General features: G+C 43.6%; 1 protein-coding gene across 1 annotated transcript in view; it reads right to left on the reverse strand.

Annotated features, from left to right (window-relative positions):
* Positions 1-27,617, reverse strand: part of LOC124798237 (gametogenetin-binding protein 2-like) — a 103,681-nt gene that overhangs the window by 26,971 nt on the left and 49,093 nt on the right. Inside the window, exons 8-9 of the mRNA XM_047261555.1 lie at positions 27,451-27,552; positions 12,285-12,933 (exon numbers count right to left, since the gene is read on the reverse strand). Of these exons, the coding sequence (XP_047117511.1) occupies positions 12,285-12,933; positions 27,451-27,552 (751 nt within the window). The remainder of the gene's footprint in view (positions 1-12,284; positions 12,934-27,450; positions 27,553-27,617) is intronic.

Consider the following 27,617-nt stretch of genomic DNA (forward strand, 5'->3'; position numbering starts at 1 on the left):
GCCATGATCATTTCTTGCTCACCTTAATGACACATCAAGCCTTGGCTCTTGCAACTCTAAAGGCTGTAAGGTTGTCCGCTGTTGGGTGGCATTTAACCGGTGAAGAGTCGCAAACCTGTCCCGGATCGCTGAACGACACTTGTCAGTCCACCACAGCACAGGTCGCCTCCTAAGATGACCTGACAACTTTGGGACAGGTAAGTCAGTGGCATGACAGATCACTCTTATGATGCAGTCTGCCTATTCCTGGACTCTGTCGCGGTGTTTGAACACAGCCAGCTGTCTGGACAGCATCCAGTTAGCCCTGCTGACAATTCATTTCGGTGCCATCAGTTCAAGCAACCCTCCATCCAGTAGGTGAAAGCAGAGTGGGATGTGGTCACTGAGATGAAGGTCATCAATAACTTCCCACTGAACAGGCTTCAAAATGACTGCAGTAGGACAATTGCATGGACAAACACAGGTACTACTGCTGACACTAGCAACCTCCATTTGTGTAGCAGCATCAACTTTCTGCACAGTTAGGATAAGATGTAGGATATACTGGTAGTCTGTTGAAATGACAACCCCATTAAATTACTGTTTCATAGTGTGAGACACAAAGACAGCACAGCTACAACAAACTGAAGTTTATTCTTCTCCCACATAAAAGCAAACAACAGTTGAGAACATAGACAACAACACAGAAACAATCTAGGTACTGATACAAGCAGCGACTGACAATAAGTATGAACACAATATGCCAGCAATCGCCACTTGCACTGCACTTATAAAGTGGACAGCTCTGGCAGATGGCACAGTGGCTGCTGTGTCATGCGTGCAAGTCATGTGGCCCACTGCAGGCTGTCTCTGGTAGCCGTTGGTAGAATATTCGAAGTGCAGTGCGCCGGCAGCCTGGTTCCACAATGTGTATCCAAGTTGTACGAGGTGCATCCAATGACTGATTAAGAACATAAAAACTTCACTAAGTAAGAAATATTTATTGGAATATTTACAATGATTCAATGGTTACTTTTCAATATAGTCACCACCATTGTCGAGGTATTAACTTTTTGCACCCAAAAATGCTTCACGAGATGGAAGAGATGAAAGTCGCTTGGTGGCATGTTCGGGGCTGTAGGTTAGATGGTCAGAGATCTCCTATCCACACAGATTCAACACATTCCGTGTCACCATGGCTGTGTGGGGTTTTGCACTGTCACGCCAAGAGTAATGCCTCTTGTCAACATCCCCCCACCGTACCTCTCATTCTAGATCCCCTGCCCACAGATTTTTCAAAGTCTGACAATGCCAATCAGTGTTTATGGTCTCCTCTCACAGCAAAAACTAGCACAAGTGGACACCATATTATTTTTTTGATAGAGACAGTCTGCTTGATTTGGTTTTTACTAGGACTGTGTTTGAACATGACTCGAACTGTTCGAAGAGTTTCTGTCACAGTCTGGGAAATCTCAGGTTCTTTTGATCGGGCTGAGATCTAATGACTTTTGTTGGTACTATCGCAACGACCTGTCTTAGCATTTTTAAAGGACTATGGATTTTAACAAAAAACTGTGAAACACGCAGTGCAATATATTCTAGGGTGCAGATCACATGTAACAACGAAAACTAATAAACAAATAAAAGATTGTAATCATAATTCTGTGAAATTCTCGAGCTTCTGACCATCTTACTATCTGGTGACACCTGATGGCACATTACTTCCAAGGTGATTCATTCCACTGTAATTCATTCTCATGACAAAATTTACAACCACTTTATTATGATACACTTTGTCTGTTAGACATTTAAGTCTTGATTAGCTGTCTTGATCATTTTATCTGAATGTTGCTGTCTTGTTTTCAAACTGATTAAAATCTGGTAAAGCTTTTATCTGTTTTTCAAATTAGTGAATAGGGCTTGAACTGCTTATTTGCAATCTACTGGCTAAATAATTACTACCTCTCATAATCATATACAATATTATACTGGGTTAAGTCAAGCAATATTTTTTGGCAGACAACATTTTCGTCTTTATCTGTTAGTTTTACTTACATCTACATCTACATGGATACTCTGCAAATTACATTTAAGTGCCTGGCAGAGGGTTCATCGAACCACCTTCACAATTCACTATTATTCCAATCTCGTATAGCGCGCGGAAAGAATGAACACCTTTATCTTTCCATATGAGCTCTGATTTCCATTATTTTATCATGGTGATCGTTCCGCCCTATGTAGGTTGGTGTCAACAAAATATTTTCACATTCGGAGGAGAAAGTTGGTGATTGGAATTTAGTGAGAAGATTCCGTCGCAATGAAAAAAGTCTTTCTTTTAATGATTTCCAGCCCAAATCCTGTATCATTTCTGTGACACTCTCTCCCATATTTCGCGATAATACAAAACGTGCTGCCTTTCTCTGAACTTTTTCGATGTACTCACACCGCGCAGCAGTATTCTAAAAGAGGACGGACAAGCGTAGGTCTGTTATGTTTTCTAAGTGTCCTGCCAATAAAACGCAGCCTTTGGTTAGCCATCCCAACAACATGTTCTATGTGCTCTTTCCAATTTTAAGTTGTTCGTAATTGTAATACCTAGGTATTTAGTTGAATTTACGGCTTTTAAATAAGACTGATATATTGTGTAACCGAAGTTTAACGAGTTCCTTTTAGTACTCATGTGGATGACCTCACACTTTTCGTTATTTAGGGTCAACTGCCACTTTTTGCACCATTCAGATATTTTTTCTAAATGGTTTGCAGTTTGTTTTCATCTTCTGATGACTTTATTAGTCGATAAACAACAGCATCATCTGCAAACAACCTAAGACGTTTGCTCAGATTATCTCCCAAATCGTTTATATAGTTAAGGAACAGAAAGGGCGTCTAAAACTACCTTGGGGAACACCTGAAATCACTTCAGTTTTACTTGATGACTTTCCGTCAATTACTACGAACTGTGACCTCTCTGACAGGAAATCACAAATCCAGTCATATAACTGAGACGATATTCCATAAGCACGCAATTTTACTATGAGCTGCTTGTATGGTACAGTGTCAAAAGCCTTCCGGAAATCCAGGAATATGGAATCAATCTGAAATCCCTTGTCAATAGCACTCAGCACTTCATGTGAATAAAGAGCTAGTTGTGTGATTCTTCAGTTTCTCCTGGCGTATTTGTTGCTCGAACAGTCCACGGGTATACTGCCAGTTCATAGTGTCCAACGGGCACAATATTTCGGCGATCAGACATGTCGCCATCGTCAGGTGCGCTGACGAACTGAGCTCCTGAGGACGGGCGGTAGATTTAAATCCCATCCCCCCGTGGGCTGCTCTCTTCGCCGTCCGCACCCGCTCGCCGGCGGTTGCGAAGACATGGGCATCGGAATCTGTCGTAGTGTCGATGTACTTGCTACGTCCGCCCTGGTCGCCAGTTCGTACTTCTTGCTGAGAGTCTTCTTAATTACATTCAATGCCGGGTCCCAAGCCTTGCTGAGATTGTAGCCGCAATCTCGGTTGATAAGATCTTCCCTGGTGCGAATTTCTATAGCCTCCCTTATAACACTGTCCCAATATTTAGAGGTCTGAGCCAGGATCTTGGTACGCTCATAATCCATCTCGTGTTTCTCGGACAAACAATGCTCTGCTACCGCTGACTTATTTGGATATTTCAGTCGAGTGTGCCTTTGATGTTCTCGGCAACGATCTTCGATGGTGCGTACTGTCTGTCCGATATAAGTCTTCCCACACTCACAGGAAATTTGGTATATGCCGGCCTTCCTCAAACCGAGGTCATTTTTCGCACTTCCCAGTAATGCCCGTGTTTTATTGGGCGGGCAAAAGACGGTTTTAACTCAATGTTTCTTTAATATACAGCCGATTTTCCCCGATAGTGCGCCATTGTACAGAATAAAAGCAGTTGCTGCCTCTTCTTCCGTGACTTCATCCATCTCCACAGGTGGGACGGAGAGAGCGTCTAATCTGCCATTCTGAGTACCCATTTTTTCGGAACACCTTTTTGAGGCAGATTCTCTCAGTCTGAGATGCTGCACGCCCTGTGTACTAGTGTTTTTAGTATTCCATTCCTCTGAGAAGGGTGGTGGTAGCTGTCTGCATGCAGGTACAGGTCAGTGTGAGTTTTCTTCCTGTACACACGGTGGCTCAGGGTACCATCAGCTCTTCTCTTGACCATGACCTTCCTTCTGCTTCAGTCTCCATAGTGAATTTGATGTTTGGATGTATGGAGTTTGGGTGTGTAACGAAATCCAGGAGCTTGTCCCTACCATGGGGCCAGATGACGAACATGTCATTGACATAACGGAAGTACTCCATGCACAATTTCGTGACCACCAGCGAGAGTGGGCTGACCATTGCGACTCCATCGGTTTGCTCACAGTATTCCCCATTGAACAGAAAATACGATGAGGTCAAGACATGCCTAAAGAGTTCGGTGGTCTTCTCGTCAAATTTCTGTCCAATAAGCTCGACTGACTCTCGCAGAGGCACCCTGGTGAATAGTGAAACCACGTCGAAGCTCACTAGGATATCAGTGTCTTTCAGTCTGAAGTTGTCGTCAAACACCTAGTTAAAACTGTCTTTTGCCCGCCCAATAAAACACGGGCATTACTGGGAAATGTGAAAGATGACATCGGTTTGAGGAAGGCCGGCATATACCAAATTCCCTGGGAGTGTGGGAAGACATATCGGACAGACAGTACGCACCAACGAAGATTGTTGCCGAGAACATCAAAGGCACACTCAACTGAAATATCCAAATAAGTCAGTGGTAGCAGAGCACTGTTTGTCTGAGAAACACGAGATGGATTATGAGCGTACCAATATCCTGGCTCAGACCTATAAATATTGGGACAGCGTTATAAGGGAGGCTATCAAAATTCACACCAGAAAAGATCTATCAACCGAGATTGCGGATACAATCTCAGCAACGCTTGGGACCCGGCGTTGAATGTAATTAAGATGACTTTCAGCAAGAAGTACGAACTGGTGACCAGGGCGGACGTAGCAAGCTCATCGATGCTACGACAGATTCCGACGCCCACGTCTTTGCGACCGCCAGTGCGCGGGCGGCGAAGAAAGCGGCCCGCGGGGGGAGGGGATTTAAATAGGCCGCTCGCCCTCAGGAGCTCAGTCCGTCAGAGCACCTGACGATGGCGACATGTCTGACCGCCGAAATATTGTGCCCGTTGGACACTATGAACCGGCAGTATACCTGTGCACTGTTTGAGCAAGAGCTAGTTGTGTTTCACAGGAACGATGTTTTCTGAACCCATGTTGCCTGAGTGTCAATAGACCGTTTCCTTCGAGGTAATTCATAATGTTCGAACACAATATATGTTCTAAAATCCTGCTGCATATCGACATTAATGATATGGGCCTGTAATTAAGTGTACTACTCCTACTACCTATTTTTTCTTGAATAATGGTATGAACTGTGCAACTTTGGGTATGGATCTTTCATGAAGCTATATGATTTTAAGTATGGAGCTAATGCATCAGAATACTCCGAAAGGAACCTAACTGGTATACAGTCTGCACCAGAAGACTTGCTTTTATTAAGTAATTTAAGTTGCTTCACTACTCCGAGGATATTTACTTCTACGTTACTCATGCTGGCAGCTGTTCTTGATTCGAATTCTGTATTATTTATTTCGTCTTCTTTTGTGAAGGCACTTCGCAAGGCTGTGTCTAGTAACTCTACTTAGGCAACACTGTCTTCGATAGTATATCCATTGTTATCACACAGAGAAGGCACTGATTATTTCTTGCCGCTAACATACTTCTCATTCGACCAGAATCTTTTTGGATTTTCTGCCAGGTTTCAAGAAAAAGTTTCCTTGTGGAAACTGTTATAGGCGATTCGCATTGAACTCCGGACTAAGTTTTGAACTTCTGTAAAGGATTTCCAATCTTGGGGATTTTGCGTCTGTTTAAATTTGGCATGTTTGTTTCATTGTTTCTACAACAGTGTTCTAACCCGTTTTGTGTACCAAGGAGGATCAGCTCTGTCGTTTGTTAGTTTATTTGGTATAAACCTATCAATTGCTGCCGATACTATTTCTTTGAATTTAAGCCACATCTGGTCTACACTTATATTATTAATTTGGAATGAGTGGAGATTGTCTCTCAGGAAGGCATCAAATGATTTTTTTATCTGCTTTTTTGAATAGGTATATTTTCCGTTTATTTTTCGAGGATTTGGGGATTACAATATTCAATCTCGCACGACAATCCTGTGTTCACTAATCCCTATATCGATTTAGATGCTGGTTATTAAATTAGGATTATTTTTTGCTATGAGGTCAAGTGTGTTTTCACAACTGTTTACTATTCGCGTGGGCTCATGAACTAACTGCTCGAAATAATTTTCTGAGAATGCGTTTAGCACAATTTTGAATGATATTTTATGCATACCTCCAGAATTAAACATGTATTTTCGCTTACATGTCGAGGGTAAATTAAAGTAACCACCAACTATTGTCGTATGAGTTGCGTACGTGTTTGGAATCAAACTCAAGTTTTCTTTGAACCTTTCAGCAACTGTATCATCTGAACTGGGAGGTCGGTAAAAGGATCCAATTATTATTTTATTCCAGTTGCCAACGATGACCTCTGCCCATACTAACTCACAGGAAGTATCTACTTCAATTTTGCGCCAAGTTAAACTACTTCTAACAGCAACAAACACGCCACCACCAACTGCGTTTAGCCTATCTTTTCGGAACACCGTTAGGTTCTTCGCAAAAATTTCGGCTGAGCTTATATCCGGCTTTAGCCAGCTTTCAGTGCCTATAACGATTTGAAAATAAGCTTTCTATTAGCGCTTGGAGCTCTGCTACTTTCCCAACACAGCTACGACAATTTATAACTGTGATACTAATGGAATGTAGTCGAATTAAGTCTGGAGATGCTGAGGGTATTAGATTAGGAAATAAGAAACTTATAGTAGTAAAGGAGTTTTGCTATTTGGGGAGCAAAATAACTGATGATGGGCGAAGTAGAGAGGATATAAAATGTAGACTGGCAATGGCAAGAAAAGCGTTTCTGAAGAAGAGAAATTTGTTAACATCGAGTATAGATTTAAGTGTCAGGAAGTCATTTCTGAAAGTATTTTTATGGAGTGTAGCCATGTATGGAAGTGAAACGTGGACGATAAATAGTTTGGACAAGAAGAGAATAGAAGCTTTCGAAATGTGGTGCTACAGAAGAATGCTGAAGATTAGATGGGTAGATCACATAACTAATGAGGAGGTATTGAATAGGATTGGGGAGAAGAGAAGTTTGTGGCACAACTTGACTAGAAGAAGGGATCGATTGGTAGGACATGTTCTGAGGCATAAAGGGATCACCAATTTAGCATAGGAGGGCAGCGTGGAGGGTAAAAATCATAGAGGGAGACGAAGAGATGAATACACTAAACAGATTCAGAAGGATGTAGGTTGCAGTAGGTACTGGGAGATGAAGAAGCTTGCACAGGATAGAGTAGCACGGAGAGCTGCATCAAACCAGTCTCAGTCCTGAAGACCACAACAACAACACCATACCAATGGTTCCTGTATCTATGTTCTTCCTGTGTTCAGCCTGCACCCTTTGTGACTGAAGCCCATCTTGTGTTTTCCGAGACCCTCTAACCTAAAAAACCGCCCACTCCACACCACACAGCCCCTGCTACCCATGTAGCTGCCTCCTGTGTATAGTAGACACCTGACCTATTCAGCGGAACCCGAAACCCAATCACCCTTTGGTGGAAGTCGAGAAATCTGCAGCCTACACGGTTGCAGAACCGTCTGAGCCTCTGATTCAGACCCTTCACTTGGCTCTGTACCAGAGGTCCGCAATCGGTCCTGTCGACTATGCTGCAAATAGTCAGCTCAGCTTTCATCTTGCAACCAAGACTGGCAGCCTTTAGCAATTCTGTTAGCCGCTCGAAACCAGAGCGAATCTCTTCTGATCCAAAGCGACACACATCATTGGTACCGACGTGAGCAACCACCTGCAGTTCGCTGCACCCTGTGCTCCTCATGGCATCTGGGAGGACCCTTTCCACATCTGGAATGACTCCACCCAGTATTCACACGGAGTGCACATTGGTTTTCTTACCCTCCTTGTCAGCCAAGTCCCTAAGGGCCCAATAAAGTGCCTAATGTTGGAGCTCCCAACTACCAATAGTCCCACCCTCTGCGATTGCCCAGATCTTGCAGGCTGAGTGGTTTCCTCTCAAACAGGACAGGCGAAAGCATCCGGCTCAGCGACAGTGTCAGCCACAGATAGCACCTAGAATCTGTTTGTCAGACAAACCGGGGAGGCCTTACGTGCGGCTACCTGGGAAGTTTTTCGCTGCCTGCTTCGCCCTGGGGCGACCTCCCACTCAACCACAGGTGAGGTGTCAGCCTCAGTGTGAGCAGTAACGGGGTTGGACGTCCGTTGGATCCCCACGGCCGGCCCACAACAGTGGTGCCCATCCACTGCAGCTTCAAGCTGTGTAACCGAAGCCATGACAGCATGAAGGTGAGAGCAAAGTGTCACCAACTTGGCTCGCATCTGCGCACAACAATCACAGTCCCTGTCCACACCAAAGACCGTGGAAAACTAAACTATGCAGATAAATGGACTATCAGCACGTGCTGCGCAACTCTAATGTAGACCCTGACGAAAACGCACGAACTGTGTCTAGTAAAACGCAGATATTCAAGAATCTAACTACCGAAGCACTCAGGTGAAACTAAATAATTTGCCCCTGATAAGGAACTTGTAATATGTCACAAAATTGGTTTACTTTGTTATGCAAATGAAAATGCTAGAACTGTGGCTATTAGATTTTAAATTTACACACAGAAACTCAAGAAACTGAACTATTAAAGCACACAGATGATATAATAAAATTCGCTCCCGGTTAGGAACTCATAAAAGTAACAAAAGCGGTTTACTTATCTGTTGCTGCGTCTGTCGCGGTCGGCTACTACTGCCTGACTAATTGACATATATGTTTCTTATATTCATATATATTGTATGAGAATGCATATTGCAAATATGTTCAAACCTAGTATGAGGTTGTTCAGTGGTAGGATTTAATGCAAGGGTTTCTGGTCAGCAATAAGGTGGAACTTAGACCTGTACAAGAAAACATGAAACTCCTCATACCGACGTGCAAGAACTGCCCCGAGTCCATACTTAGAGGAGTCCATAGCGGAACGAGGTGGTGGCACAACTGGAATGTAGCAAAACATGGAGTACAAAGTAATTTTGATTTCAAAAGTGTAAATGTACGCTCACAAGCTGGCGTCCAGTGCAAAAGAACATTCTTGTGGAGCAACTCATAAGGGGGATGGGCCAACATAGTTGCATCCAGAAAAAATTTGTAAGGTAAGCAACTTTACCTAAAATGACTTGGAGTTCTTCGACATTTGTAGAGCAAGGCAGAGCTGTGGCTGCAGTGACATGAGGATGTAAAGGGTACCATCCCAAGAAACCACTAACCCCAAATACTCCAATGAATGGCTGAAAAACATGTGACTTGGCCAAGTTGGATTTCAATACTGCCGAATGTAAGACTGCAAACAAGGTGTGTATGTTATGTAAAAGCTCTTCTGTGGACGTAACTGTTATGACGATGTTATCAAGGTAGTTGATACGCCCTGGAATGAACATCAATCAATCTCCCCAAAAAAAGCTGAGAGTTTTGGAGAAAAACTGATCCCCAAGGAGTTTAGCGTATAACACGTCCAGACGGGGAAAGAGTAAGTGCCAATAGCAGATTGAATGTTAACTAAAACTTTGAAGTCGCAGCAGAGGCAAAGCTGACCAGTCAGTTTTTTAATGACTGCAAGGGGATAGACCACTCACTCGATATAATAGGTTGTGTGATCCTCCAACGACATCAGCCTGTCCAATTCTATTTTCACTTGAACACAGAAAGCCACGGGAATAGGAAGGCATGGAAAAAGTGTGGCCACTTCATGGCTTTCAGGATAATGTGGCCCACTAAAGCAGCTGCACAATCTAACCCACTCAAGTAAAAAAGGCGAGAACTCTGAGCACAGAGAATCTAACTGCTGGTAAGGGACCTGGCCAGGAAAGAGGTGCACCATATCCAAAATCAAAAAACTAAAAGCACTGAAAGCATCCAGACCAAATAAACTTGCAGTGCCAGCAATATCCTCTACCAAAACAGTAAAGGAAAGACACCACAGATTTACACATAGTGGGAGATGTAAATTACCCCAAAATTGGAATAAGCTGCTTGTTGTAACTCACCAAACGACTAACTGGAAGCAACACTGGAGACCCCAGAGCCAAGTAAAATTGCGAATTCTGTTAAATCAGAGCTGCACCCATGTCCACTTGTAGGCTGAGCGCTTTTTCCATCACTAGCACTTTGATAAAAGGTTTCTTATGATTCATAAACACTGAGGACACATATTAAACATCCATGTCCATATCTGCAGGAAGGGGCTGGGAATGACACACAAGACACTATAGGTCCTTTTCTCCTACAGTTCTTGCAAGTCGCTCAACGAGCGCGGAGCACTGCCACTGTTGTTGTTTACTACATCGCTGTAAGGTTGCCATGTTATCCTGCACCCAAGAAATTACTCATGCCTGACATCAAGGAACAGGAGCCACCATGGCAATGTCACACCAATCCGATCACCAGCAGCACAAGATATCTCAAAAGAATGAGCAATATTTAATGGTATGGAATGACTGTTCTGTCAGTTCTTGGTAGAATATTTTATACATTATGAATGGAAACACACACAACACTGGGGTAACATTCTACAAATTTACTATTTATTTCACAAATTGTTTTTTGGCTGTTACGTCGCCATCAGGTATGAAGATTGGCGTCAAAGACCATACAATCAGCATAAGAAACATGATGAGCATTGACAGCAAACTGACATTTGTGATTGAGGCCAGGAAGTTTGGCTTTCCAAGCCCAGTAGGATGGTGGGGCTGAATATGGCAACAATATGTGCATTTACAGTGACAGTTTGACAACAACGACTGACTGGAAGCAACACTGGAGACCCCAGAGCCAAGTAAAATTGCGAATTCTGTTAAGCGGGGCACGTTCCTGGAGTGGGGATAACTGGCACAACAGGTGGATCTGAGGAGAAATCCAAGAAAGAAACAAAGCCTTACAAATGATTCCCTTAGTGACAAGTGAAGAAGTGCTGCCAAAGCCACTTCTTCTAAGCCTCCCAGTCTTTGGCCACATTGTTTTAACTGGAAAAGGGTAACAGGTACACTGATGTTGTGGAAGCCTGCATACTCAATGTGTCCAACAAATTCGTAACAGTAAGTGTAAATGCCCGGTGCTGCTTGAAGAGAGATTGGAGCACTGTCTCCATGGGCAGAAAAACCATAGGAACAACCAAATAGACTGAGCACATGAAATGAAACACCACACTTGTCGCCAGATGTACCGTACTGCAAGACACATACAGCAGCACGGCTACAATGAACCAAAGTTTGTTCTTCAAAGGAATTTGAAAGCAGTGATGTGTCATGCTTCAAACCAAAGTCTTTTTACACCACAGGCAGTGTTGACAGTAAGTATGAAAATACAAGAAAGTCAGCCAAATACTACTTTGCCAACCAACCACTAAAGCCTGGTTATTCAAAGGTGATTTATGAAATGAGTATTCAAGTATACATCTGTTTTTTTTTTTTCTTTTTAATTAACTGAAATGTGGCATATCCTCATGCACTCATTACTGTCTGACGTACTCACAATTGCGCAATGGGAAACAGACCAGGAGACTAGGCACCCAAGGAAAATAATTAAGGTTGCTGCCACTTTAATGACCTTTTTCATCTTTCCTTATGCAACGCTCAACCAATATTTTCCAACGCAAAATGTAAAGAGTGATTTGTATCAAAGTAATTCAGAACATTTCTTTCCGTTAACGAACAGTTCAACTCCCCCTACAGTCTCTCAGAATTCCCCAACTTTTCCTGGGAATTAAATTTCTCCGATAGTTCCAGAGAAATAGCCACCCTGCATGGCAGAAATCCATACAATCTCTGGCAGCATAAGATGGAGGTGCTTTGAAAGCACAAGGTTTTATCCTAATTTAAGGCATTAAGCAAACTGAGAATATTTTCTACAACCACACACATAGTGCAGGCACCCTGCACCTCTGCGCGCACCCACGCGCCCTCACACACACACACACACACACACACACACACACACACACACACACACAGAAAGAAAGAGAGAGAGAGAGACAGGCTTTCATATTTCATAGCTGAAAAAAAAAAAAAAAATGTTGACTCACCATCATGACTGCAGAAGCCTTCAGAACATGCCACATCTGATCCTTCTGGAGAACTGTGCCAGCTACTTGAGACCGATGTCCCATCACTGCAGCCATTCAAATCCGGAGGGCTACAGTGGCCCACTTCCACCCGACTGTCACTTTCTCTTATGAGAACCACTGTTTCCTGCACATCTTTACAAGACTGGCAAGGTGACAAAGAGAAGGTGGCTTCTCTCTCCACAGAATCTGGCTTCCCAACCTCACTGTCGAGAACGTCACTTGCAGGCTGTGGAGCTGCACTATGGGGTGAGGCACTGGAACTCACTGAACTCTCTTGCGGAAAACACCGTCGCCCCTTCCGCCCTCTTCTCGCCCTGCGTCCAGCTGTAATGGACCCCGACTCGCTCGACACAGGACTCTGCCTGCTCATGTCCCCGTTCACTCTGTTTTCTTCTGGAACTACTTCACTCGTCTCTGAATCCGTACCGTTCTCTAAGTGATTCAAACTGTTTGGGGCTCCGTTTGAGGTGCCATCTACACAACTCACTTCATCATGGCCCCCACCACCATCCTCTTCCATAGAACTTCGATTTAACGCTTTTCTTTCCTGACAGTCTTTACAGCAGCAAGTTGGAGAACCATCATTCTTACAGTCCAGCACCTGGAGCTGAAAATATTGATTAATGTTAAGATATTTTGTCAGTATTCACTCACAACAGTTCATAAAAGAAAATGAAAAATAACATGGTAATGACATAAAAATCAAAATGCTTAGCTTTTGCAGATTATCTTTTTTTGGTTTGTTCAGCACAACCACTAAACTGATCAGTGAACCCAAAACCCAAGTTGCTAAGCCTGACCTTCACATCTTCTTTGATAAAACTGAGTTTGTAACTAAACTCTAGTCAGCTATCTTTAGAGAGACAAATAATGATTAAGGCATAAAGTTACCATGTTCAAGCACAGTGGGCAGAACCAAACAGTGTTTAGAACGAAGCCTTCAAATTGAGGATCAAAACGATAAAAACAGAACACCAGCTGACTAGAGATTTTCACTGCAAACAATTCCTTTCTTTTAACATTAGGCTGGGGTGCAGTTACGCAGCCATTCAACCAAAGGTTCTATACATAACAGACTGCCTGCCTTGCAAAAAATAGGAAAGGTGTGAACGAGAAATTAAACATTAGGAAAGAAAGATCTTACAGAAGATCTCAGACCTAATAAGAAGAAAAGAGTGTACAGAAGATGGCATAACAATAAACCATACTTGCACGTAAAAAGATAATAAGACACTACATGGAAGAAGAAAAGCCAAAGTTCAAACCTGACGACTGACAAACACAAAGTAAATGTGACAATACTGGGTGTAAGTTACACAGCTCGAGGAAAGACATGTTTGAAATAATGTGGTCCACTGTTGACTGAAATGGAAGAATGACAAAGTATATGTTGACTGCCTCACACAAAAAGCAAAATGTATTAAATGTGAAGCCTAACATTGTTTTGTGACACTATAACAAAATAGTTAATCACATTCTCTGAGCTCACTATACTCAGAATGTACCTACAGTTAAAGGTTCAGAGTTCACAGCAGGGACCCACACACTCATCTGTGCGTCTACTTCATATTACTCAAGAGGACCAAAACTCTAAGTTGCCCTACATCTCAAATGCAGCCAACATGTCAAACACAATGTTTTCCATTACTTCATGTTAACTGTGTTCAGAAATTAGTCACTGTTATTTGATTTATATTTGTTCAGCTCCTCCCATTAGCCACCTGACAGTCTTCTTAATGTGCACTTACAAGTATTACATGCTTTCTCAAAAATGTAAGCCCAGCATGATAATATGGAAGCCCCAGCAGGATTTACCTCCCTGTGTGTGGCTTGGACTCTGCCCGACACTAACTTCAGTATCACATTTGTTGTGTGTATCTGAGGGTCTTATGTTCTACCAAGTTCGTAAATGTTATCTCGATAGCGCTAATAAAGTAATTGAGAAACAATTATGTGGGAAAAGACAGAGGGAAAGGGGACTGGGGGAGTGGGAGGTGTGTGTGTGTGTGTGTGTGTGTGTGTGTGTGTGTGTGTGTGTGTGTGTGTGTGTGTGTGTGTGTGTGCGTGTGTGTGTGTGTCACAGCTGGGCACAAAACATAAAACTGAGTTTTTCAAGATAAATCTTACTTCTATGACACTTTTTTTTCTTTGTAGCAAATACATATTTTCACTGAAAAAACGGGGATTTGGAAACCTGACACTGCATGCTGTTTCATGTGCTGAATGTATGATGAAGCACAAAAAGATCTATGTGAACACACATGCCTGAAAGGCTACGAGAGCCAGGAGCAAACCTAACAAAAGTCATATATCAGACTATTCCAAACAATTCATTGGATGTATGATGGCTATGTAACAGCTAATGCACTTGAGTTCATACCAACAAATGGCCTGCTGCTAAGTAAAAATGTTCACAAACACACAAGTCGCCAGAAGTATTCCTAAATTCGTACAGTTTGACCTCTGGTTATGCTAGCTCCAAGTGCATGCAAGTCCGGACACTGCATGCCAAGATCATAGTTTTTTTGTCAGAATGGGCTGACAGAAATAACAAAAGAGTACAAGATAGTGTCCCAGCGGGCCCATAAGTACAGAGTTTCATCGGGAAACATTGAGGAAGCACTAAACCTCATCTTCACTTTAGTACACCCAACAAATTAAGGGCAACCAGCAAATTCTAGAAAAGGGATGCACAGACCACGGCCCGCAACCAACCCGCCATTGAACTGATGTTGACTTGCCCCGCAGCATTCATTCTTGTTTCCCCCCTTTTTTTATCCCTTCCAGAAAAAGAGAGAGTAAGCCATTGTAGAGCTTGGTTGTTTTATGCCCAGTCTAGCTAGCATTAGCGCAGGGGAATACCAGTCAAAATAATAAGATGTTTCAAGCCAAATTATTTTTTAACTTGTGATTTGTATTCAAAGTGAGGGATTTGCAACCATGCAGCTGACAGTACTAGCAAGTCTGTACAGACCCATTCTAGACCGTACTATGCAAGAAAATTATCAGACATTTTTCTCAAATGCTTAAGCTCGATTTGTTTAAGCTGACAAAAACACAACAATTAAAAACATAATGAGTAATGTTACTTGGAATTATGTAAATATTAGTCTCTGAAGCAGTAAATAAGATTTTACTGAGTAATGGCTTACAGTACGTGATGTAGCATTTGTATGGTTACAAGGGGGGCAGTCAAGTTCTTGAAGTGATATTTCCTTGTGGGTGGTGAACAATGTACAATTGTTTGGGATAATTTTTTTGGTAGTGGTTCAGACCATTGGTTTTGGTCAAAATGAGCCTGAAAATGGTGTTATAAAGCCAACGTGGTGTTCATAAAGCCATTTTAATGTAACATGCTTCTCAAAACATAGCAACAGTTTGGAATTCCAGCTGTTCTGCACTATCACAGTAATACAGCCAATAACTGTGCTTCAACTAACAATCATGTCATAGGAAGGAAGGAAACACATCCCACCTTAGTATATAAGAACACGGTAGAAATACTTCTTCCAAAGTAGTATTCAGTTGTACTCAGTTCCACTTGTAAGTCTTTTAGCAAATCATAAAAGGCAGAGTGCATGCTCTCTGCTTTGGTAATCACTCGACATTAACAACACAGAATGCCTTTACTTTGACAGCCTTGTCATTCATACAAGAACTGCCTTAGTTATTAAATATGAGGTGTATGAAAGATGGAGTGACTAGAAGAAAATGAATTGTTGCTAACAGAAGACTACAGATGACATAGGATCCACAAGATCCACAGCACAGAATGTGTGGAGGAGGGGGCTTTTTGGACAATTTGCAGCAAATTACCAAAGCACTCAAATTTTCAACCACGGACATGAGGAAGAAAACAAAGTCGGTTTAGACAGGACCACAGTAAAAATGGTATAAGCTGAGAAATGGCTGAAATGTGAACAAGTACTTAATGCTAGTACAAGCATCTTCAGTTGCCACAAATATAAAGATAAATACAAGCCTTTCTCCACCTGATATTGCTTGCCAGTACCTAGTGATGTGCTCTGCAATTTTCCCTTCAACTGCAATGAGCTATCTCCAAAACTCATCTACTTAAAGATGTAAGGAGTTTCAGAATAATACCCCTGTTACTCATATTTGGTACATGTTCCACAGACGTGAGAAACATTCTAGAATGGGTCGCACATGTCATTTGTAAGCAACATCCTTTGTAGGCTGACTGCACATCCCCAGTATTCTACCAATAACCCAAAGTCTACCACCAGTTATACCCTTGACAGAACCTAAGTGATCATTCCATTTCATATCCCTACAAATGGTTACATCCAGGTGTTTGTGTGTGCTGGCTGATTCCAACTGAGACTCACTGGTATTATAGTCACAGGATACCAAGTTTTTTTGTTTTTTGAACTGCACAATTTTACATTTCTGAACATTTCAAACATCAACATCTACACCTACATGGATACTCTGCAAATCACATTTAAGTGCCTGGCAGAGGGTTCATCGAACCACCTTCACAATTCTCTATTATTCCAATCTCGTATAGCGTGCGGAAAGAATGAACACATATATCGTCCCGTATGAGCTCCAATTTCCCTTATTTTATCGTGGTGATCGTTCCGCCCTATGTAGGTCGGTGTCAACAAAATATTTTCGCATTCAAAGAAGAAAGTTGGTGATTGGAATTTCGGAAGATTCCGTCGCAACGAAAAACGCCACTCTTTTAATGATTTCCAGCCCAAATGCTGTATCATTTGTGACACTCTCTCCCATGTTTCGCAATAATACAAAACATGCTGCATTTCTTTGAACTTTTTTGATGTACTCCATCAGTCCTACCTGGTAAGGATCCCACACCGTGCAGCAGTATTCTAAAAGAGGACGGACAAGTGTAATGTAGGCAGTCTCCTTAGTAGGTCTGTTACATTTTCTAAGTGTCCTGCCAATAAAACGCAGCCTTTGGTTAGCCATCCCAACAACGTATTCTATGTGCCCTTTCCAATTTAAGTTGTTCATAATTGTAATACCTAGGTATTTAGTTGAATTTACAGCTTTTAGATTAGACTGATTTACCATGTAACCGAAGTTTAAAAAAGTTCCTTTCAGCACTCATGTGGATGACATCACACTTTTCGTTCTTTAGTGTCAACTACCACTTTTTGCGCCATTCAGATATTTTTTCTAAATCAGTTTGCAGTTTGTTTTCATCTTCTGATGACTTTATTAATCAATAAACAACAGCACCATCTGCAAACAACCTAAGACGGCTGCTCAGATTGTCTCCCAAATCGTTTATATAGATAAGAAACAGCAAAGGGCCTATAACACTACCTTGGGGAACACCTGAAATCACTTCTGTTTTACTCGATGACTTTCCATCAATTACTACTCCGAAAGGAACCTAATTAGTATACAGTCTGAACCAGAAAACTTGCTTTTATTAATTGATGTAAGTTGCTTCACTACTCCAAGGATATTTACTTCGACTTTACTCATGATGGCAGCTGTTCTCAATTCGAATTCTGGACCTCTCTGACGGGAAATAGCAAATCCAATCACGTAACTGAGACGATATTCCATACGCATGCAATTTTACTATGAGCCGCTTGTGCGGTACAGTGTCAAAAACCTTCTGGAAATCCAGGAATATGGAATTGATCTGAAATCCCTTGTCAATAGCACTTCATGTGAATAAAGAGCTAGTTGTGTTTCACAGGAACGATGTTTACTAAACCCATGTTGACTGTGTGTCAATAGACCGTTTCGTTCGAGGTAATTCATAATGATCGAACACAATTTATGTTCTAAATTCCTGCTGCATATCGACGTTAACGATATGGGCCTGTAATTTAGTGGATTAGTCCTACTACCTTCCTTGAATATTGGTGTGACCTGTCCAACTTTCCAGTCTTTGGGTACGGATCTTTCGTCGAGTGAACGGTTGTATACGAATGTTAAGTATGGAGCTAATGCATCAGCATACTCCGAAAGGAACCTAATTAGTATACAGTTTGAACCAGAAAACTTGCTTTTATTAATTGATGTGAGTTGCTTCACTACTCCAAGGATATTTACTTCTACTTTACTCATGATGGCAGCTGTTCTCAATTCGAATTCTGGAATATTTACTTCGTCTTCGTTAGTGAAGGGATTTCGGAAGGTTGTGTTTAGTATATCTACTCTGGCAGCACTGTCTTTGATAGTATCTCCATTGTTATCACACAGAGAAGGTATTGATTGTTTCTTGCTGCTAACATACGACCAGAATCTCTTTGGATTTTCTGCCAGGTTTCGAGACAAAGTTTCCTTGTGGAAACCGTTATTGGTGTCTCGCATTGAACTCCGCGCTAAGTTTTGAGCTTCTGTAAAGGATTTCCAATCTTGGGATTATGCACCTGTTTAAATTTGGCATGTTTGTTTCATTGTTTCTGCAACATTGTTCTAACCGGTTTTGTGTACCAAGGAGGATCAGCTCCATCGTTTGTTAGTTTATTTGGTATAACCCTCTAAATTGCTGCTGATAATATTTCTTTGAATTTAGGCCACATCTGGTCTACACTTATATTATTAATTTGGAATGAGTGGAGATTGTCTCTCAGGAAGGCATCAACTGATTTTTTTATCTGCTTTTTTGAATAAGTATATTTTTCGCTTTTTTTTTCGAGGATTTGGGGATTACAATATTCAGTCTCGCTACGACACTCCTGTGTTCACTAATCCCTACATTGGTTTAGATGCTGATTACTAACTCAGGATTATTTGTTGCTAAGAGGACAAGTGTGTTTTCACAACTGTTTACTATTCGCGTGGGCTCATGAACTAACTGCTCGAAATAATTCGGAGAACGCGTTTAGCACAATTTAGGATGATATTTTATGCGTACCTCCAGAATTAAACATGTATTTTCGCCAACATATAGAGGGTAAATTAAAGTCACCACCACCTATTATCGTATGAGTCGAGTGAACAGGGAGGTCGGTAAAAGGACTCAATTATCATTTTATTTCAGTTGCCAACAACAACCTCTGCCCATACTAACTCACAGGAAGTATCTACTTCAATTTCGCGACAAGTTAAACTACTTCTAACAGCGAGGCGGGGTGGGGGAGAGCGAGGCGGGGTGGGGGAGAGCGAGGCGGGGTGGGGAGAGAGCGAGGCGGGGGGGGGGGGGGGGGGGGGGGAGAGCGAGGTGGGGGGGGGAGAGCGAGGTGGGGGGGGAGAGCGAGGTGGGGGGGGAGAGCGAGGCGGGGGGGGAGAGCGAGGTGGGGGGGGGGAGAGCGAGGTGGGGGGGGGGGAGAGCGAGGCGGGGGGAGAGGGATGCGGGGGGGAGAGGGAGGCGGGGGGGAGAGGGAGGCGGGGGGGAGAGGGAGGCGGGGGGGAGAGGGAGGCGGGGGGGAGAGGGAGGCGGGGGGGGGGGGTAGGGCGAGGCGGGGCGGGGCGGGGTAGGGCGAGGCGGGGCGGGGCGGGGGAGGGCGAGGCGGGGCGGGACGGGGTAGGGCGAGGCGGGGTGGGGTAAGAGTGATCCACCCTTCCTTTTTAACCTGACATATGTTTCTCTCCTCCCCAATGAAAGAAGTATTAGTTCCCAAAGCTAGATAGCGTACCTTATTTCTTTTATGTATCAGCAGCACACAAATTTTTCTTGCTGAAGATAACCAAGGAACAGTATTTCTGTCTCATATTTATTAGCTTCCTTCACTGAATTTTACCTTTGATATAATTCATTTACTTAGTATGTTGTGTTCACTGTGGTAAGGGACTTCTAACTCACTTTATATAGATTTTTGTATTGCAAGTGTTAGCAAAAGTAACAGCTGACCAGTCACAACACATTTTCTGACATGTTGGTTGGCTGGTTGATTGATTGGGTAGTAAGGAACTAAACAGCGAGGCCATCAGTCTCTCAGTCAAGATTTTGTTCATCAGGAAGTAATGTAATCTACCACAACTGCCCCAGGATGAGGAAAGTATGTATGAGAGGTAAAAGTGAGGCACTGAAGGCTATACTGATGCCAGAGAAGTTAAAGTGTACAGATTGGACTGATAACATAGTTCAGAGCAAACAAGCGGTCTCCCAGACCAAGAGAAACTCTAGCCGGATCCAACTCCTGAATATCTTCTAATCATGAGATGCAGAACAATAATAGGGAAAATGCTAAAAATATAATTGACATCATGTGGACTGCCAATAATAAAAGAAGATGAGAGAAATTGTTAAGGCTAAACACAAGCAGCCCCCGGGAGTCTACATGCGAAGGGGGCAGACCTTCCCACAGCTGTCCCACCCTGAGTCGTCATAAGCAAAATGTTAAAGACTAATCAACAGAGCACTGCTACATAAACGGGAAACAGGACGTGGCAGAGGCAGCAGGCAAAGGGGGCAGGGCTTAAAATCCGCCTGACGCAGCATTTGGCAGGAGATACCCGACCCCAACCACCCAGCCCCCCCCCCCCCCCCCCAAAGGTAGTGTGAAACATTATATCTGAGAATAAAAACAACTGTCATGAAAAAAACGGAGTATCAGTTCAATTGTCCATGAGTCATTCACCAGCATGAGAGGCAAAGAATTCGGAAGACCATGAATAGCATGGGTAGCCAAATGGAGGGCGTCATTCTACCAGGATATGGGCAGCTATTAGTAAGGCTCCACAAACTACAACATGGGGGGGGGGGGGGGTGGCTCGTTACATAAAATAAAACTATGGGTCAGTCTGGTACGACTGGTGTAGAGGAGACACTAAAAATGAACAAAAGAAGACAAGAAAACAACAGAGAAACACTAGAAACAGAAGAGAGCAAAACAAGAAAGCAGATTACAGATGCTGGCCGACCACAAGAATAAAAAGGAAAAGCCAGCCACTCTGCAACACATTAGAACCTCCACCCTAAAAGCACTAGGGTGGAGGGCACAGAGGGACATAGGACATGCACTAAAACTTAGACCAAATGATAAAACCCACCCTCACAAATAAAATGTAAAAATACTTCAGCAAATGGGGCGTTGTCAGATAAAATTAGCGGAAATGAGCCTGGTAACCCAAGATTTCGTCGCTGGGCAGTCAAAGTGTGACAGTGCACCACAATATGGACCAATGTCAACTACGCGCCACACCGACAGTGAGGCGGGTCTTCACGGCACAAGAGGTAACCGTGGGTCGCTCAAGTGTGGCCAATGAAGAGCCGACAGAGGAAAAAATGTAGTCTCCTTAATGACACAATTTGTTGTGCATACTGTTATACCATTCTACCTCCCAAAGTCGAAAAACCCTGCGGCACAAGTCAGAACGCAGGTCAGGTTCAGAGGTGGCCCATCTCCAGAAATGGATTCCGCATAGTCAGTCTGGCCAGCCTGTCAGCAAGTTCGTTGCCTGGGATGCTGACGTGTCCTGGTGTCCACACGAACACCACCGAATGACGGGACCAGTCCAGGGCATAGATGGACTCCTGAATGGACGCCACCAAAGGATGGCGAGGGTAGCACTGGTCGATAGCTTGTAGGCTGCTCAAGGAGTCAGTACACAGAAGAAACAATTCCTCGGGGCATGAATGGATATACTGAAGTGCACAAGATATGGCCACCAGCTCTGCAGTGAATACATTGCAGCCATCGGGCAAGGAATGCTGTTCAATATGGTCTCTGTGGACGAAGGCGAAGCCAACATTACCATCAGCCATCGAGCCGTCGGTGTAAACTACTTCAGAGCCCCGGAACACTTCAAGAATCGAGAGGAAGTGACATTGGAGAGCCGCAGGGTTAACGGAATCCTTAGGGCCACATGAAAGGTCCAGGCTAAGCTTCGACCTACAGCTACACCACGGAGGTGTACGTGAATGGACCTCGAGGAGAGGTGGTGAAGGGAAGGACTCTAGTTAAACAGAAGCGATTGAATGCGAACCACAATCGTTAGCCCTGACCTGGGCCGCCCATGCAGGAAATGAACCACCTTGGTTGGGAAAAGAAGACGGTGATTAGGATGTTCAGGAGAGCTATGAATGTGTGCAACATAACTGGCAAGCAGTTGTGCACATGTGATCTTCAATGGAGGGACTCCAGTTTCCACCAGCACGCTTGTCACTGGACTCGTTCTAAGAGTTCCTGTTGCTAGTCGAACTCCGTAATGGTGCAATGGGTCCAGCAAACGCAATGCTGAGGGCACCGTCGAACCATAAATCACATTCCCATAGTCAATGTGGGATTGAACAAGGGTTCTGTAGACCTGCAGCATCGTGGAGCGATCTGCGCCCCAGTCTGTGTTGCTCAGGCAGCGGACGGCATTGAGGTGCTGCCAACACTTCCGTTTAAGCTGACGAAGATGAGGAAGCCAAGTCAAATGAGCATTGAAAACCAGACCTATGAATCAATATGTCTACACTATAGTGAGTGGATCGTCATTAAGGTGAAGTGTTGGTTCCAGATGAACAGTACAACGCCGACAGAAATGCATGACACACGTCTTCATGGCGGAAAACTTGAAGCCATGGGCTACAGCCCATGACTGCGCCTTGTGGATGGCTCCCTGTAGGTGATGCTCAGCAACAACAGTACTGGAGCAGCAGTACGAAATGCAGAAGTCGTCTGCGTACAGAGAAGGTGAGACGGAGGGACCGACAGCTGCTGCTAGACCGTTAATGGCCACTAAAAGTATAAAGACACTCAATACTGGGCCCTGGGGGACTCCATTCTCCTGGATGGCACCAACTTGGACAAAGAAAGTATGGAGTGACAGGAAGTTTCGGATAAAAATCGGGAGCAGGTCCTGGAGACGCCACTCATACAATGTGGCAAGGATATGATGTCGTCAGGTCATGTCATAGGCTTTACATAAGGCAAAAGAGACTGCAACCAGGTGGTGGCGTCTGGAAAAGGCTGTTCGGATGGCAGACTCCAGAGACACAAGATATAAGTGGTAGAGCGACCCTGGCAGAACCCATTCTGACGTGGAGCCAGTAGGCCACATGACTCCAAGACCCAAACCAACCGCTGATACACCATACATTCCAGCGGCTTATCCCTCCACCTCTCCAAACTTGTCCTCTAAATGCTCAACAAAAAACTGAGGCTTCATCGTCATGAAAGATTCCCCATCAGCTCTCAAACATACAAGGTGTTGAATTGAACTCCTGAACGCTTAGAGACTGCTGGTGTTTCACCACTAGCAAGAGATGATGGACTAAGCTTCATTGCGTGTCATCCGCCCTGATGCCACCCACTCTGACCAGGGGCCCTCCCCACAGGCGCCACCCAGCCGCAGCACAGGCCACCTGGCATGATGGCCTTTGCCAGGAGTCCCGATGCCCCAGGGGGATGGGCATCTACCCCTTGGCAATAGTGGGGAGTTAACGGCACAGGCATCAGCAGAGCGATCCCGGTGTGGTTAGGGGGCTACAACCCACAGGGTACATGGCGGCCCCACCACAATGGACTGGCTACTGTGCTGGTTATCAGGTGCAAAGAAGTCCACGGTCTTAGTCAATGCAGAAAGCGATACTGCATAGTGCAAGGTGGAAAACTCACCCAGAAAGGTGTCCTTGCCCAAGAGATTGAGAATGAGTGAGACTGAAATGTGACGACGAGAAAGTGGGCTAAAGATCTCAATGCACAATGGACACGATGCACCATGTAAGGCGCCCTTCCCCAATTGGCTCACTCTTCAGGAAAATTTTGAAGAATGGAGGTCAAACCCTACAGGGGACCATCACATAAAGACCGAAACGTGTGAAACTCCTTTTAGTCGTCTCTTACGACAGGCAGGAAGACCTCAGGCCTATTCTAAGCCCCGGACCTGCAGGGAGAGAGGGGGGGGGGGGGGGGGGGGGGGGGGATGGAAGGGTAAGTAATTGTTTCTCTAGTGAAATGGACAGCCAGTTCATTCCCTGGGATACCAAAATGACTAGGGGACCCAGAGGAAGACAACTGATTAAGTTCAGAGAGGAAATGAATAGCAGATATCACAGGAAGATGAGAATAACACTTGTCAATGGCCTGGAGACTATTCATTTAGTCATCTGTGCCAGACACTTAAGCGTGATTTGCAGAGTATCCCTGTAGATCAAAATGCGGCCAACAGGCACGTGTTTAATGAAATGGAGTGCTCTGTTAATGGCGATCAGCTCAACTGTAAAAATAAATACTTTTTTACAGCAATGAGTGGTGTTCCTGACCAGTATGTGATGCAAAAGTTTGACCTGTCCTACCATGGCTTTAGAGCTGTCAGTGTAAAAGACAATAACACCCCAATAGTACTGAAGAACTAAAAGGAACAGACACCGAAAAATCATGGTATGACTGAGACTATAGATCCTGGAAGTAAGTAGGTCCTCATTCAAGGCCTGGGTACTAACCAAATGTGTGTGTGTGTGTGTGTGTGTGTGTGTGTGTGAGAGAGAGAGAGAGAGAGAGCGAGCGGGGGGGGGGGGGGGGGGGGGGGGGCATATGGAGTACATTCCAAGGATGTGTAAGTGAGCAAGGTGGTGTACTGTTAGAACTGAAGAGGGAAGAACATGCTTCTGCAAGGAGAGTGTGTATGGAGCTGGTCTAGTAGGAGTCGGTGGAAACCTGGCAACCATTCTACAAGCAGGATGGATCTAGAGCCCGGTAGATACCAAGGAGAGTAGCATGATCTGTGTCCCAAGAGGTGTGGGCAAGAAAGCAGAGCACATTAACCTTTCACATGCAGCTAGTCTTTAGTTGATGAGTATGGGGCAGCTGAATTGGTTTCTTGTCAAACAAGAGTCGCAAAAATCAGGACTGTGTGACAAAATCCAAGTGCTGTGTCAAGTGTCAAGATGGAAAGTGGAGCGATGACAAAAATGAACAATCCAGTTTTTGCTGGAGACAATTGGAAACTATGGAAAAGGGTCCAAGCAGAGGCCCATCAGATGGGTCCCAGGAGCTGGTGTTCAGCCAAAGCTAGAGCAGAAGCTGTACCCAATGTACAAGCCGTCGTCATACAGTGCCTGTGTCACTAGCCCATTAATGGTGATGAGGAAGAGTGTCACTCTCAGCATGGAGCTACGCAAGATGCTCTTCTCTTGGACTTTCAGAGAGCTGGGTGAAGTACCAACTTGAACCCATAACGACTGGAAGGATAAGAAGTGACAAAATTTGACAGGGTGTCTCAAAAGCCCCAGTCACAGGAGGTAAGAAAGATGTGATCGTGGCAGGTGGCATCGTATGCCTTATGCAGGTCAAAACAGACTGCTATGAGGTGTTGACGTTTCCCATTTCCGCCTAACCAGATGGTAAGTTCTGAATCGCCCCTCCTGGAAAACACACTGATAGGAGGGCAGCGATGAACATGGGGACAGATGAAGAGTGGGCAGCCCTTGGACCCACAGTCTGACATTCATTCAGCCACTGGCTGGCATCAAGTCTATGATCCATGGGTTTCCAGAGAGAGGGTTCAAAGATATAGCCCTGTCATTGGTGGACACTGGAGGAGGAAGCTGTTTGTCATATCAGCAGGATATATGCGTTCATATTTTTTATGTGCCTCAGTATACAATAGGCAGGCAATAGATTTACATTCCTGTTTTTTTTATTTTCTTTCTTGAAGACTGGGCAAACTAGTGAATGTAGAGGATGGTGTTCCATGCAACAGAAACACAGAGGTGGTTGTTCCAAAGGGCTGCCTTCATGGAGTGATTGTCCAGTTAGCATATTTTGGGTCCACCATGCTGCAGGATGACATATGACTAAAGTGCTAGCATCAGAAGCATCTCATGGATGATGAGATGTAAGGTTTCATGCCGTAGCTGTAAATACTGACTTAACTTTTTCTGGGAGGATATTTCCTTCAAAGTCTAAGATACACATTCCTGGATCTGTTCAGTTATCCTCAGGACATTTTTGGACGTGTCAGACAATATATACACCTCACTGCACAAGATTAGCCCATAACTCCCTGTCAGTTTGGAGTGTAAGGTCTCTGCGACGGACAATTCCTTGGATCATACTCAAAGTTTTATGTGAGGCAATGGCCACAGGTTTGTCGCTCAGGCATTTACAAGCTGGAAGAGCTGTAGGTTGTGCAGCATAGGAGGATTTAATCAATAGCGATCCAGTGAGCATTTATCCCAATGAATCAACACCTCCAAATTTATCTTCGGTATGTTCCACACAAAATAATGGCTTTGTCACAGTAAAAGTATTTCTATCAATTATAAGCATTGGAGCATATTTTGCTCACATACATCTAGCTTGTCCCTCTTCTTATGCCCAGAAACACCTTAAATTGGAGATGCATTCAAGTTCACCAGTGGGAAAATGCTACTGCTCTTCGATAGAACATTCATTTTTGAAAGCTTAAATACAGCCAAACAAAGAAAAGATAGGCCATTTCCAAAGAAAAGGGCATTGAAATTTTTGCAAAGGCAAATACTGTTGTCAGAAATTTACCAGTCGGCTCTTTTTTAACAGCTAATTTGTTTGTTTTTCACTCACGTAGAGTGACAACCTTTTAATTTGTGTGTCTACTCATTTACAAAGAAAAAAAAATACCTGTGAATTTAGACAAAAAGACGCTAACTATGAAAAAACAAGTGAATTTTTGCCAAAAAATAGATGCTAAATTTTCCGGTCCCTAGTCATGAGTCTCCTGAGGGATCTGATGTATTGGTACAAGATACTAAGTTTATGTTTTTAAGAACATGTTAATTAGGATGTTAACAAAGTACAATTGTCAAACGGTCAAGGGCGGCCTAATGTACAGGCCACAAATCTGCAAGTTAGAGAAATTATAAGCTCTGAATATTACTCAACTAGCTTTGTATCATTTAACAAAATTGGTTAGTTTGATAGATAAAAAAAACCTACTCACCAAGCGGTGGCAGAACTCACAGATAAAAGATTATAATTAGGCAAGCTTTCAGAGCCAGTGGCTCATTCTTCAGGTAGAAGGGAAAGGAAGAGGTGTTTCCCCTTCAACCCTTCTGACTGAAGAAGAAGCCACTGGCTCCGAGAGCTTGCCTAATTGTAATCTTTTATGTGTGTGTTCTGCCACTGCATAGCGAGTAGATTTTTTTTTTTTTATCTATCCAATTACCTTATTTTGTCAAGAATTTGTGTCATTTAAGCATCTTACGTTACACAGAAAATTGGAACAGCACAGTTTACAATAACAGTTTTTCTTCTCTTACCTTACGGCGGTCATTACTCTGACTAGTTCGTTTGCTATCTGAACATGTACAGGAACATGGAGATTCATCATTCACACTGTCACCATTATCCTCCGAATCACACTAAAAAGAATCACAAGCACTGTTTCATTTAAAACAAATACAAATCTATGTTAGAAATTTTTTAA

Source organism: Schistocerca piceifrons, chromosome 1, assembly GCF_021461385.2.
Source record: "Schistocerca piceifrons isolate TAMUIC-IGC-003096 chromosome 1, iqSchPice1.1, whole genome shotgun sequence".
Taxonomy (NCBI): Eukaryota; Metazoa; Arthropoda; class Insecta; order Orthoptera; family Acrididae; genus Schistocerca; species Schistocerca piceifrons.